This window comes from Falco punctatus, assembly GCF_963210335.1.
Source record: "Falco punctatus genome assembly, chromosome: 7".
Lineage (NCBI taxonomy): Eukaryota > Metazoa > Chordata > Aves > Falconiformes > Falconidae > Falco > Falco punctatus.
Window position 1 is genome coordinate 42951664 of NC_137587.1, and position 13286 is coordinate 42964949.

The 13286-nt window shown below is 38.9% G+C and overlaps 1 protein-coding gene across 2 annotated transcripts in view; it reads left to right on the top strand.

The window, feature by feature from the left end:
* Positions 1 to 13286, top strand: part of SYNE2 (spectrin repeat containing nuclear envelope protein 2) — a 189300-nt gene that overhangs the window by 87429 nt on the left and 88585 nt on the right. For both annotated transcript variants that reach the window (XM_080395851.1, XM_080395850.1), the window contains exons 53-60: positions 252 to 517; positions 1235 to 1391; positions 4063 to 4218; positions 7075 to 7215; positions 7563 to 7745; positions 8294 to 8431; positions 9874 to 10059; positions 11560 to 11682. In XM_080395851.1, coding sequence (XP_080251977.1) covers positions 252 to 517; positions 1235 to 1391; positions 4063 to 4218; positions 7075 to 7215; positions 7563 to 7745; positions 8294 to 8431; positions 9874 to 10059; positions 11560 to 11682 — 1350 coding nt within the window. The remainder of the gene's footprint in view (positions 1 to 251; positions 518 to 1234; positions 1392 to 4062; positions 4219 to 7074; positions 7216 to 7562; positions 7746 to 8293; positions 8432 to 9873; positions 10060 to 11559; positions 11683 to 13286) is intronic.

A 13286-nucleotide genomic window follows, 5' to 3' on the forward strand; every position in this document is an offset into this window, starting at 1 on the left:
GCCTTTCTTGAACCCGGAGTAAAAAATGGTGGGGACATTTACAGTACAAATTCTCTGAACCCAGAACAACTCTGTGGTTGTGTGCTTTGTTAGAGTAAACTCAAATGTTTTGGCACACTTCAGAGGTTCAAGCTCTCTGGCTATGTAATTCCCAGGACTTAGTCATGCATATGAGTAAATGAATAATGTAACTTAAGATGGTGGAATAAAAAAATCACTTTACCTCATGCTTTGACTTACTGTTTACTTAGCTGGAACGTGAAGCAATAATTCTCGATAAGCTCCAGGAAGAACAGCCGGAAAGTCTAAAAGAGAAAGAAAAGGCTACCAGAGAGGAACTGGTAGAATTACTAGATTTTGTGAACTCATTTGAGGAAAACATCAACCAGCAACAGCTCCTCTTACTCTTACTTCTTCACCGAATAAGAAACATCCTGAATACATCTGAAAATACTGAGGCAGAAGCTGCCCTTCCTGCCTTATGTGAGATAAAGGCAATGCAGGATCGATGTAAAAAGTAAGTGGTGTGAAATTTCTGTTGAAGATATGACATAGGACTACTTATAAACACAGTGTTTTATTGGGTATTAAAGAATAAATGAAAACTGGAATGCACTTAAGATAGTGAATGTCCTACTGGGTGAGACCAGTGCTCCATCTAACCCATCTGCTGTCTCCAGCATGGACATTGGAGATACTAGTTAGGGAGAAGACCTGAGCCTGGCCATACCGTGTTAGTCTGCAATGTGTTCAAATGTAGTAGTAATCGGAAGGGGTGACAGCCAGTTTTGGAGGTTTCAAGCTCTTGTGAACTCAAATGAGATATGTGGATCTTACACTCTTATGAAAATCGAACCTTGTGTTTTTTGCAACAGTGCAACTTTTGCCTTACTAAACGAGTGCCACTGTTTAAAATTTGCTTCAAATATTTTTTGCAAATCTGTGATTGTACTTGCCCTTCTCCATGCCTGCTTTTTGACATGGAAATCTTTGTGAATATCTTCTGTTTTGCCAGCATCTTCAGACTCTTGAGGACCTGAGCTCTGTTTGCTGTTAAAACACACATGCTGTCTGATTTGGTCTACCAAACATACTTCATTTAGCAATATCTGCAGACTCATTTTTGAGGAAACGGAGGAAATAAAGGACTCTGAGATTTAGTTACAGAAAATAATATATGCCTACTTGGGTAGAGCCTAACACGTAATGTATTCTTGCTGGAAATCTTTCATAGGTTGTATGAAAAGACTCAAGACCGTAAGGATTCCGTACAAGCTGAGATTCAAGAGAGGAACAAGATCACTGAGGAAATAAGTGCTGTGACAAATGCATTACGGCATGCTGCATCTGGATTATCACAAGATGCTGCTGGAAAGGCAGGACAACTGGAGGTTGGTAACGGCTCTGTTATTGCGTGGGGACACTTTGAATATGTTCTCTTTTATCCTGTGACTTGAACTTGTTCCAGATAGAATTAGTGGCAAAGTATATGCTACGCACATTGACTTGAAGAGAATGAATCTGGCTCAGCAGAGTATGACTGGCCCTGCCATGTCTCTGGTTTACGTTCCTCTCCCTCTACGTGGTCTGGTTAGCAGGAATAGATCTGTCTGTCCAGACTGCAGAGAGATTCACAGTCAGTTGCATGTCTTCTAGGAAGGACTACTTAGTGTACATCCTGCACCCCTTCCCCCTTTGCATGCCTAGCCAGAGCAGCTTCAGATGCTCTGGATTTGATGTCCCACATCAGGGGGTTAACCTGGTAAATGCTTTTTTAGAAATCCAGTTGTGATCAAGACCAGTCTCCAGCAGCAGCAACCAGCACTCTGCAGCAGCCCAGTCCATACATTTCTATGATTTCAGTATATTTTTGTTACCCTTCTTCAGACTTTATGAAATGCTATTATTCCTAATACTTCCTGAATATGGGGTTATTTATTTATTATTTTAATTATATCTGTTTCAATTTAGTCTTACTGTTTATATTACTACCTTGATTTTTAAATCTTGATCAGAAATTTATTTTTAGTTATATTCAGTTATCTTTTAACTATAGAACATCATTATTTATTTATTTATTTATTCTAGCCTACTAAGGCCTATCACAAATTTGGACTCTCTTTTCTCAGTCTTGTATAAAACCAATAGGAGTCTCTGCCATGTATTTTCTTTAGAAGGTGTATGCTTAAAGCTGGCAACGGGCTAGGAAAAGCACAGAAGCCAAAGACTGTGGTGGCAGATATGAGCATTTCCCTATGGGTTAGCATGAGAGAGGAATGTTAACTACATCTTTTGGAAGTTCTGAAAACCCATGAACCAGCATTTGTCCGAAAGGGCTATTTTTCCATTTAAAATTATTTAGAATTAGAAGTTAGAGTTGGGTCTGCTCTTTTGCTGAGGTTTTTTGTATCCATGAGGAAATGTTACCGCTGCATGTGTTTGATGCCTGCTTTTTTCCCCTCACATCCTAACTGTGCTACTCTGAGCACCTGAAAGTCACCCAAAAGTAAGCTTAGACTTTGTTCCTGATCATGGCAACAGTAGGCACAAGCAAATTGTTAACAGCAACCCTGGCAAATGATTTCTACGTAGCAGTGTATCGCAGCAGGCCTATTCCTTTTGAGAAGATTCAGCCAAAAGGATTGAAAAAGTATTGCTAAAATCTGCAGGGCAATTTCATTCCTGCTTCCAAAGAAAACCTAGTTTCTATAAAATCTATAGCGTTATTCAGGGCTCCATTGCATTTCTTGAATGGAAATGCCTATTTTACTTCTAGATGATAGTAAGTCTGCGTTAGTTGGGTGGTGAAGTTGTAACTCACCAACATAGATGGGTATGCAAATGGGAAGTGATATCATCTAGATCTAGTCCCCTAGGAAAAAAAAACACCAAACCTGGGACAGTTTTGACAGATGTCTGCATTCTGGCTAAATAATCTGTGAACATGCATTTATATACAGAAACGAGTTTGCGGAGGCATGCTTTGTTTTTGAGATTGATATTGTAACTGATTCTTCCAAATTCAAGCACAGTCTCACCTGGACCATTTGACAACAGCAGTCTTCTCTGTGGTAGAGGCACACAGCTGTTTCATGGCTTTGAGTTTTTTTAATAGCAGACCCAGTTGTCATGGGGTGATAGGAAGTAAATCAGTCTCGGACTCTTACATATCTCTTCTGTGCATTGTATTTGTGTGAGGGAAAAGATTCCCATGTAAAGACTAGGAGTTAATGGATTGCCATTACCCCTGTTTGAAAAAGAAGAGGATGTTAATTTTAATGTCTTTCATTGCCTGGTAGGAGCTTTGGATCACTTTTCCCAAGAACCTGAGTTAACGTTTGAATTTCTCAAACAGCTGAACATTGGGAAAAAGAACCATAAAGGAAAAAAACAGAACTCTCCAACTTGAAATTCTAGAAAACTTTCAAAACAAATAAGTTTCTTCATTCTTTCTGCAATAGAACTTAGATCAGATTTTATTTCTAGGCCACAGGCTGTAGTCAGTTGTTCATGTTTCTTTTATCTCACAAAAGCTACATTCTTCGTGAAGAACTGGAAACTACTGTTTTGAAAGGAGCCTGCTGTGCTGCTCTGCGTAATTGCCTGAAAGCAGACACTTCAGCTTGAAACCTGTTGCTTTTTGTGGCCTTTGTGTTGTTTGTAATAATGAAGGAATGAACATTGGCTATTAAACGTCATTCAACGGGAGAGCACAGGGGTTAACAGGGTTAATTTTAGGAGCACTTCAAAGGATTAAATTGCTATACCTGTCAATAAACATCAGTGCGTCAGTTGCCTGACATGGAGTAGTATTAAGTTTAATTAATTCTTACAGATTGAAAAGCATTATTTGATTAAATGAGTGAGTATTTCTCAAAGTTAATCTGCTTGCAGAGATAGTCAGATTAGGTTTGATATCACAAAACCAACTTTTCCAAACCATAATCATGGTAGGAAATACAAAGCATAGTATGTATGTATATATATGTACATATGTACATATACACACATGCACTCAGTAAAAACTAGGTTAAACTGCTGAAGTTATTCTTAATTTTGTAGGAGGTTCAGAGCGTGATTGGTAAAGAAAATCAAACTCTAAAGGATATCATGGAGAAACTCCGGATCAAGTATTCTGAAATGCATACAACAGTTCCTGCAGAGATCCAAACACAGCTGGAGGACAGCAAGAAAGTATTGCAAGACCTAGAAGACAAGGTGACTGTTGTAATTTTCATATTTACCTTTTTGTAATGTATAAATAAGTGCAGTAATACTTGATGAATGTTGTAACTAAATCTCAACTTGAAGCATTGATTATTTTCATTTGCCTTTTCCTCTCGGGGAACATGTATACCTGAGGAAAGATTCCTCGTGTTAATTGTTCTCCTTTTAGAATAACCTTACAGTAAGTAAGCAGTGTGAATATAGTATTTTCCTTTTCTGTTAGAAGAGGGCATTGCAGAATTGGTAGCAACAAAGTCTTGCATGTGATATAGGATGCTGTCTTCTATCCAGTCTGATTCTTAAACTACACTAGTAATCAAAGTTGATTGGAAAGTTGTATAGCTTAACTGAGAAGCTATTTTCAAAACTGAGTAAAAAGAGGACTTTGAAACCAGATATTTTTTAAACTAATTTGCACACACGGTAGGGTATCACAGCATGGTTCTTTATAGCACACCTTGAGACATGGTTGCATTCCTTTAAAAGCAGGCAGGGCATTTAAACAACTAAATAACATTGCATCGGGTTTTTAAAATGTTTTCTATCTACAGGGGGTATAAACAGTTTACTGAAAGCAAAGTTAAAGGAAAATGGAGTAATATTGTAAGTTTGAGGTCAAATTTTAGCCTGGTACAATTATTGTCATTGTTATTTATTCATTTGTGTTACTTTTAAAAAGAAAAAAAATCTTTCCGTTCTCTTATTTCAGAAATAATAATATTTAATGCTAATTTTAAAGGCTAAATCTCAGTTAATTTGATAAAATCTGAAAGTTTAATTAAACCATTCTAAAATCCAGTTACTTGCTAGTGTCTATCAGATGATTCATTCGTGCTTCATTAAATATTTAGAGACATATTCATTGCGGCTTATTAGTTTTAATTTGGATAACATTGTAGCTTCTGTTTCGAAATGGAACCACTCTTTTCAGAACCAGCAACTGGGTAGGAGAGAGAAGGAGAAGGGAAGTAGAACAGTATTTATGCTTTGGGTTGGTTTTTTTTTTTTTGGTTGTTTACTGTTTCATTTACTGAGATAAAAGATTATCCCAATGCACACATTACATGTTGGAGTGAAAGAGCTGGTCCTGGAAACTAGATAACATTTGCTTTTCACATTTAGGTAGTGAGAAACAATATAAAAATATAAATATTTGATATATATTTCTATAAATTTTTTCAAAATGCATTTATGAAACAAAATAAATCCTAGTGGAACTGGAGGCCAAGTTAGTTACAAACTAGGAGATACCAGCATGTGCTAAATTGCATTAACTTGCCATATTTTAATGGCATTCTGCTTTCTTCTAAATCTGCTAGCTAAAAATTAAAATAAGTTGTAATTTTGATACCATCCATTTTATTTGGAAAAACATAATAAATTTATCCCAGTAAGCAGCCTTGAAATTAAAATCCTGCCACTGATGACCAGACATTGACAGATGCAGTATTTTTTCTGAGGAAAGATACAAAGTCAGTGCTCGGGCTGCTTTCTCATTTCCAACTGTGTTGCGTCGCTGATATGTGAGTCCCTTCTGTTTTGGAAACTAGCACTACAAACATCAATGATTTTTCATGTTTGATGTACTCCAAGATAGTAGTAATGGTCAGGTCTTTTAGTGATTACAGTCAGTCCCCTTCTCCAAGGAGTCTTGGGCACTAAGTACAGACAACTTCATACCTTTCTTGTATAAGCGTAAGTATTTGAGAGGAGCACGGTAGGGTTTTTTGCTATGTATTTGTTTTTATCAGTGCAGTTTTACCAATACAGTACCTTGCTATGGGCATTATTATATTGGTCTGACACAACAGCTGGAATCTATAAATAATGGTAATAAAATTGAGAAATAAAAGTTGATAAATCATTTATTAACTAATGATGATCTTAATTCCTCTTCCCACAAAAAGGAAAAAGTCTTTCAGTATCAGGAGCTTCAAACCAAAATAACTACTAAACTAGAAATCTTTTGCGTCAATGCAGCATAAAGCTGTTCAATGTACATATGCCCCATAAACCCTAAGCCTGCAGCACACAAAAGATTTACCATGGTTTAACAATTTCCTGGTGCTTGGCTGACCCTAGCAGCTAGCAGGGTTTAGGAAGAAAAGATGTCACTTTGGGCTAAGACCAAGGACTTTCTCACTCCCTGCACTTCATCTAGTCTGTAGTAGCCTGGTACCTTCCTGTGTTCAGTTTTGTCCTCAGGAAATTACTCAACTTCAGCTCAAGAGTTTTTCTCTTCACGTAGAACGTCAGGCCCTCCAGTGTACCAAGTTTTCGTTTCTGTGGAGTTCTGCAGAGTATTAACTTCCGCATGCTTTATGGGGCTCAGAGCCTTTTATTTTAGTAATAGATCTCTAAATTTATATTTAGAAATTCACTATACACAGATGCATTTCTACATTGCCTTGTTTGTTATGTGGAAGTTGTAGCTGTCAGTTGAGACATGAGGGTGTCATTCTAGGTTTCTTACAGCATGAATCTAAATGTGACCCTTTCCACAATGCAGAATGATTAGCCTCTGTTACAGATGTGAACAGGAGCAGCTGAAGCCAGGCACCCAGGCAGGGAGTTGCAGTGTCTTATTGTTTCTTCAGGGATTGCCTTTGTTCAGGAATTGCACTTAAAAATGACCAGTCATTTTTAAGTGAGGGGAAATGATTGAACAGATAAATGTTGAACCTGCTCGTATTAATGCTTCTACCTGCAAGTGTAATTCTATTCCTGTGTGTTAAAATGGCTTGTCAAAAGAAACATTAAAAGAATTTGAATATTTTTCGTGATGTGGTGCACAGAAACAAGCAGATCTTTGTAATCTTCCCTATCATTTTCTCTTTACTCGGACAGGTTAGCTTTGAAATCTTGCAGAGCTCTCCTCAGTATGTGCTGAAAAGAAAAGCAGAAACTATTAACAATGGCCTTCAAGCTATTGAAAAGATGTTACAACAGAAGAGTGAAAACATTGCAAAAGCCAAAGAAGTTCAGAAGGTATTTTGCCAAAAAAACTTGTGGGTGCCAAAAGATTTTTGGTTGTTTCTACAGGGCCTGGTTTAGCGGGAGTGTAAAGTGGCCCTACGTTCATTTTATGTCTGTAAAGGGAGAAGTACAAGCAAGCATTTAGCTGGTGAATGTTTACCCGTTCTTTCTCACAGGAAAAGACCTGGGTTTTTTTCAACTGTGAATCACACTGCTAGATGCAGTGCGTTCTGTTCCCATCGTATCAGTTCTGAAATCTTTGCAATTCCATGTGCTCCACATGAAAAGCAAGTAATTCCTCTGTTATCTTTGAGCCGGACCTTGTATTTAATTTCCCCTCTCTCCACCTCCATGTGCAGCAAATCTGGGATATGCTGGACCTTTGGCATTACAAACTCAATGAACTGGATGAAGAAGTGCACGATATAGTAGAGCAGAATTCCTGCCACGCACAGGAGTTGATGGATATCTTAGTGACCCCCCTTCAGCAGTACCAACAGGTCTCGCAACTCGCCGAGCGCAGAACTGCCATTTTAAACAAGGTAGATGCAAATGTACAAGTTTAGAAAAAAAAATCATACTTTATAAAAAAACAAAACAAAGGCTTTGCATAAACATCATCAAAGGCTGTCAAATGAGTCAAGAGTCAAAAGCCTGCTGTAGGTTCATTGGCTTATTGTAGCTAAGAGCGTCTGGAGTGGCAAACATCACCTCCAGCTGCTACCCCAAAGAACCAGCTCTGCACCATTGTTGACAGGGGTTAGCGGGGGGAATTCATGCCCCTGGGCGGGTGATGGGATGGTTCTCTGCTAATGTGCCATCTATTAAAGTAACGTTGCTATATAAATTGCAACAATGCCCCCATGAAATGTAAGCATGTAAGCACCAAAGTTACCTTTGGTTATGGGAGATTGCCTGAAATCATGAAACTGTTTCAAAAAAATTATGATCTTTATTTCACCATACTAATTTAACTGACCTTGATGAAAATACATGCTATTTTATTTTAATCTTGTCCATAGATGCATTTATCCTGTACAAGGGATAGAAATGCCTTTGTGCTTTTTTGTGAAATCCTGTCATTTCCTAGGCTGCCAACAAGATGGAAGAATATGATGAACTCTTGAAGAATGTGAAAGTGTGGATAGAAAACACCAACTGCTTGCTAAAGGCAGATGCTCAAATTAACTCTGGAAAAAGCTTACGCAAACATACTGATAACCTTCAGGTAAGTGTTAATGCAGATGTATGGTCTTGTTAGAACTGATCGCTCTGTACAGATGCAACTATGCATTCTTAAGTCTTACTGACATAAATAATTTACCATTTTCAGTAAATCCTTTAAGTGAAAAATAGTTATAGTTGACACTCATGAAAGATAGATGGGTACTTTTTGGCGTTGAACATATCTGACTTGTAGAAGTGCTGAACTGTAGAACGTCTATCTTCCAAAAATATGTGATTGTCTTCTGTTACCCTTCTGTGTGACTATAATCAGTTTTTACTGCCTGAATATATACAGTTCTTTCTGTATTTTGTGTGTGTGATCCAAAAAGGATAAAGATTTGATATCTGTGTGTTAGATGGAAACTTTGAAGTTAGTTGTGGTTTGGAAGGCATTTCTTATTGTATCTGGAAAGTAATAGTGATCGGTGATTTCAAGAATCAAATGTTTGTAATATTACAGGGAAGATTAGGGCCAGGCAAGTGTCAAGAGGATTTCTGGCAATTTCATATTTGAAATTCAAGTTTTCTATACATCCACTCCTTGGCTTAGGCCAAGAAGTTGGTGCCCTGAACATAGATTTTTGTATTAAAACTAGTAAGAATTCCTCACAAGAAGTAGCTGACTGTTCTGGACTGGTATGTTACAGAGCAAATAGCTACAATGGGGAGGTTGTGATTTCCAAAATCTGTGACCATTTTCATGAAAAATCTTATAGTCTTCTCCATTTGTGATTTGGATTGTTTTATGTGTTGTGGGCTGGGAAACTAGTGGATCTGGAAATGCACCCAAGGCTTGCATTAGAGTTGAGACATGCATTTGGTCCTTTCCTTCATACACTACAGAGACAAGTGAATCACATGCGTTTCTTGCAGCCTTTACTGTTCTTCGTGAAGATGTTTCACTGTAATTAATCCAAAAGCTCATCCAGTTAGCTGCAGGAGATGGGAAGAATCTTCCCATCACACGCAACTGGCCAGGTATTTTCTGGAGCACTTTGTTACATCTGCTGTCTGCAGGCTGGTGTGCAGAAAACCTTTTCATGTCTCTGGCTGATATGTCTTGTTCATCTACTTGGGATTAGCCTGACTATGGCACAGGAGCTGGAGAGAAATCTTCCCCAGGATCTGATGCTTTCCTTTTTTTGGTGTGGAACCTCTCTCTGAGTTTGAAGTCTTTCTCTTCATGCCTTTTGTGATGCTCATGTAGGCTTATTTTATCTAATTGATTGCCTTAAAAATATGGCAGCAGTCTCTCCATTTTCTGCCTGCAGGATGCAGCAGTTCGGTTCCCTTAGAAGTGTTTTAGTCTGAACTAAGCTTTTGGGAGTATATGCAGCGGTCAGTGACATACAGGGAATTAAAACTGATTCCTTCTGGTCCTAACCTGTGAAAGTTTCATATTCAACATTGATGGATGAAACTAAGCTCTTATTTTGTCTCCAGATGGCTTTGGAAGACTCGGAGCAAAAGCAAAAACTTCTACACAGTGTTTACTTGGAGCTGGAAGAGCTAACGCCGGTCTTTGAAACAGACAGCATAATGCAGCAGTTAAATGAAATAAATGATCAAGTAGCAACTTTACAGCATGAGATAGCTGAGATTCTTCCGCAGATCCAGCATGTGGCTGATGTAAGTTTGGGTGATCTGTAAGTGCCTTTTTATCAGAGCTTCATCATAGGCTATGAAATACAGATTATATTGCCAGCATAGAAAAGAGTGTGCTGGTTTTAGTAGGTGTGCCATGTGAGGAAATTAATTGTTTGAAAACCAACAATCAGGAAGGTGTTTTGTATCTAATTAAGCTGTAAGGTTCAGGAGTATTGGTGAAACTCCTTGTTTAGGAGGAGAAATGCAGGGCTTGTTGACTGGCAAATTAGAAAGGCTTATCTTGCTGGAGGGTAGGGCTCCTCTTAAGAGGCACCTGGACAGGCTGAAGAAATGGGCTGACAGAAACCTCATGAAGTTCAACAGAGGTGAATGCAAAGTTCTGCACCCAGGAGGGAATATGTCCAAATACCAGTGTAGGCAGGGGGGCAACCAGCTGGAAAGCAGCTCTGCCAAAAGGGCTGGTGGTCCTGGTAGACAAGTTGATCATAACAAAGGAGCATGGCCTTGCAACAAGAAGGCTGGCAGCATCCTGGACTGCCTGAGCAAGAGTGTACCCAGGAGGTCCACGGGAGTGATCTTTCTTTTTGGCACCTGTGAGATCATATGTGAGTGCTGTGACCAGTTTTAGGTTTTCCAGTGTAAGAAAGACATAAACATACATGGAGAGAGTCCAGAAAGGTCACCAAGGTGGTCAAGGGACTGTAGCACAGGATGTAGGAGGAAAGGCTGGGAAACCTGGGTCAGTTCAGCCTGGAGAAGAGACAGTTAGGGGGGGAGGTGGGGGGGTGGGGGTGGGCCAGGTATTACTGCTGTCTACTGCTACATAATGGGAGACTATAGACAGGATACAGCCAGACTCTTCTTGGGATGTGCGGAGAAAAGATGAGCAGTAACAGACCCAAATTATAACAAAGGAAATTTCATCTACCTATTAGGAAGATTTTTTTTTTTTCAGTGAGATTGATCAAACACTGGATCAAGGGCCCAAAGTGGTGTCAAAATTGCCGTCCCAGGAGATACCCAAATCTCACCAGGATCGGGCCCCAAATGACCTGCTCTGACAGGCACCAGAGACCTCCTGAAGTCCCTTCCAACCTAATTTATTCTACAACTCTTGTCTCCATGAGAGTTCAGAAGCAGCTGTACTGTATGTGGATCCATTTTCCAACTCACATAATAGTCTTCGTATAGGAAGCCACAACAGAGTAATTAGTTTCCTATGCTGACAACAGTCACCACTGGAGAAATGTCTTATCACTACTGGTGATTTATAACGTGAATTTTCTGTATTGAAGGTTTAAAATAGACCAGGTAACTTTAGATACTTAATTCCTCCAGAAGTTATGATGATATGGAATTATAATAACTAGCCTTTTGACAGGTCACATCCATTCACATATCCTGCATGTGCTGCACTTGTGTTTTAGTATTTCTTTTTAGATGTAAGCAGAAGGCAGAAATGCAAGCTGGCTTTGGCATTTGTACTATCTGCAAATACTCTCTTTGTTCCCAAAAATCTAGGAATTGGATGCCATTGAATCTCACGTGAAAGTGTTTGAGAAGGAAATTGCCAAAATGAAGACAATCCTGTCATCAGAAGATCTGTTAGAGTTTTCTCCTAAAGACCAACTTCAACATGGACAGGTCCGTGAAAATCCCTGTATAGTTTTTCTCCCCCCCCATATCTTTAAGCATAAGTTAGCATAAATATGCTTTCAGACGCATAAGGCTGTTTTGTGAGTGCAGACTCCCTGAACAAGTTTTTGGTATGTGACTGAAATGTTAGTATCACACAAATTCTAACCCTCAGGTCAAAGAGTGAAAGTATTATTTCAGCCATAGTTTCTGTTCCATATTTCTACAGTAGCAAGTAGTGTCATCCAAGAGGAGCATACTGGTAGGGCAAAACAGTTGGTGCAGAGGACCTGATAGTTGCATGTGCCTTGCGGGGGCTTACTTTGGACTGATCCTGTAGAACAGACATCCATTAGTGGCTGGATGTCTTCAGAGACTCTTCTGGAGAGTGTCTTCTGCTTTAGCTTCATTTGAAAGGGATCCAGTTTGCAAGGTCCAGGACAACTGCTCAATGTAAACCCTACTAAAGCAGAATGGTTTTGTTCAAACCATGAGTATGCTTCTTGAAGGGATTGCCCGACCGTCTGTTAGCATCAGACATTAAGTAATTTGAAAGTCTGAAGATCAGGCCCTGTTTTTCCCTAAAGGAGGCAAAATTTAGTAGGTATTTCTGGAAACATAGGCTGGAGTGACTTACCATAAAACCATTTCGTCATGCAGGGACTTAACTGCAAAGATACCTTGGCCAGATGGTTTACTTTCTCTCCTTGAGTGAAGTAAAGCAAAGTAGTATGGTATCTTCTCTTTCGTACCACGTGCAGTCCACCTCATTAGCTGACTTAAAGGCAAAAAGTGTGGCTTCAGTTTCAGGGGAGGGATTAAAATGTCATCATACCTCATAGCTTTGTCATACAAAGAACACTTTTGTAATGGCTACACTATATGGAAAACCTAAGGTAATATTTCTTCTGGAAAATAACATTCACCTACTTCCTTATTTTAAATTGAAGCTTGGGTAGTATGCTAATAACAAAAAAATCCTTATACAGGCTGCTTATGAATGAGAGAATAAACACCTCTATTCCAGTTGGAACCTTTTGAAATGACATCAAAGGTTGGAACCTTTGAAATGACATTGAAAGGGAATTTAACAAAAATATTAGTAATTAAAAGGCCCAGAGGTGCTTTGTATTTATATTTTTTTCTTCTGGAGTTCCCAGCTGAATGAGACCTCAGTAGGATTTCATATTTCTTTAGAGCCTAGAAGTTGTGAGTTGCTATTGCCATTGTGTCTCGCCTAAGTTGATTGATCACCAAGTCTTCCATAAAATGTGTATTGTGGTATGAAACTGCACATTTCTGTTCATCCAGAACTGATAAAGGTGCTTGTAAACTGTGCATCCACTTGGGGTGTTCTGATATGAAATGTCTTTGACAGGAAAGCCATCTTCAGAGGTTTCTCCTGGCTTCCATCCCAGTTCATCATCTCAGCTATGTTGATAAGGCTGTTTGTAAGACCATTATAAAATGACGAGGTTTAGCATAGGACATTTCACAGCTGGTTTGCAGCATGAGAAAGAAAAACCAGAATGGCTAGAGTGGTATCAAAGGTTTGCACCAGTGTTTTAACTGTCTTCACTGCCAAAGATGCACTACTTTGAAATTACATGTTT